Source organism: Sinocyclocheilus anshuiensis, unplaced genomic scaffold (genome assembly GCF_001515605.1).
Source record: "Sinocyclocheilus anshuiensis isolate Anshui unplaced genomic scaffold, SAMN03320099.WGS_v1.1 scaffold1172, whole genome shotgun sequence".
NCBI classification, from domain to species: domain Eukaryota; kingdom Metazoa; phylum Chordata; class Actinopteri; order Cypriniformes; family Cyprinidae; genus Sinocyclocheilus; species Sinocyclocheilus anshuiensis.
Genome location: NW_015552679.1, coordinates 356,257 through 357,613, shown reverse-complemented (window position 1 = coordinate 357,613; position 1,357 = coordinate 356,257). Strand labels below are relative to the sequence as shown.

The 1,357-nt window shown below is 34.0% G+C and overlaps 1 protein-coding gene across 1 annotated transcript in view; it reads left to right on the top strand.

The window, feature by feature from the left end:
• The window catches only part of LOC107667571 (cell division cycle-associated 7-like protein), a 7,335-nt gene extending 6,995 nt beyond the window's left edge, over window positions 1-340 (top strand). The window contains exon 7 of the mRNA XM_016459263.1: window positions 78-340. Within this exon, the coding sequence (XP_016314749.1) occupies window positions 78-99 (22 nt within the window). The 3' untranslated portion in view covers window positions 100-340. The remainder of the gene's footprint in view (window positions 1-77) is intronic.
• The last annotated feature ends 1,017 nt before the right edge of the window (window positions 341-1,357 follow it).

Here is a 1,357-nt window from a genome sequence, read left to right as displayed (position 1 = left end):
AAAATATGGAAATACAACACGTGTTTGTGTGTGTGTGTGTGTGTGTGTGTGTGTGTGTGTGTGTGTGTGTGTTTCAGTCTGCAGAAGGACGTGGAGTGAAGACGATCATCCGTGTGACACAGACGCATCTGATGGGAATCAAACTGATCCTCATGTTTCACTCCTGACACTTTTAGAGTTGAGCATGAAAACACTGAGAGTTTAAGGCAGTGTTCAGCACTGATATGCAAATCAGTTGTTTCTTTTATACTTCATGATGTTACACTGTGTTTTACTGATTTTATTTTTGTTTTAATGAATCATACTGTTCTCTTGCTAATTAAAGGCCGAGATATCATGAGATCCTGTAACAGATGTCTGTGATTACAGAGCGTTTTCTCTCATTTGCACAATTTGTGTTTTTCTCTCTGAAAACTTTTTATTGGAAAGTAGTTTTAATAAAGATCCTTTTATTTCACATTTTACATGCTCCATTTTTTTTTTACATACCATATGATGTGTAGTGATAAAGATTTAATTAAGCACAAATAATAGATTGTTTTTCTTTGTCTTTCCTGTTGCTCTGGTTTGGATCGAGTGAATGTGAATGGAGAAAAGTGTATTATAGATGGTAAAAACCTCAAACACCATCAGCATCCAGAACATCTCACAATACAATCATTTTCTTCCTTTATTAAATATTATTACAAAAATATATTAAGGGCAGATACTACAGATGCATTGTCAAAAAAAAAAATCAGTTCATCAAATTGAAACTAATATTATTTTAATTTTGTAGCTTATTTGTTTAAAGTCCTTCTTTGGCTTTTCAACACATTTTTGTTGAATGCAAATGTGCTCCTAATGCTAGAGGAATTGTATGATAAATAATAGGAAATTTTATGATATCTAAAATTACTGCTTTGCCCCAAAATCACAAGATATATATTTGAAATATAACGTAAAATATTAGATATTTATGTTGGCTTCAGAAAGCCAACATACTGTTACTCTATTTAACCTTATAGTGCAGGTCTGCTGAATGCTCGAATCTGATTGGCTGACGAACGTTCTAAGGTGTGCAATTATTTTCAGGTAAACGCACGGCGAAAGTAGTTCCAGGCAGCTTTGGACCGCATCACATGACCATATCACTTACCCAAATTATTTCAGGTACAGTTTCCCTCACCTTTGGTGCATTTCCCGAACCATCCTTAATATTTGCAAAGAAGTATGTGCATTTCTCAAAACAATTTGTACAAACAGCACCACACAATGGATTACCTGCAAAAGCCTGTAACTTACTCAAAATCTTTAGTTCATCTGTCAAAAGTAAGTATTTATGGCAATGAACATATCAGTGCCATCAGAATGAATG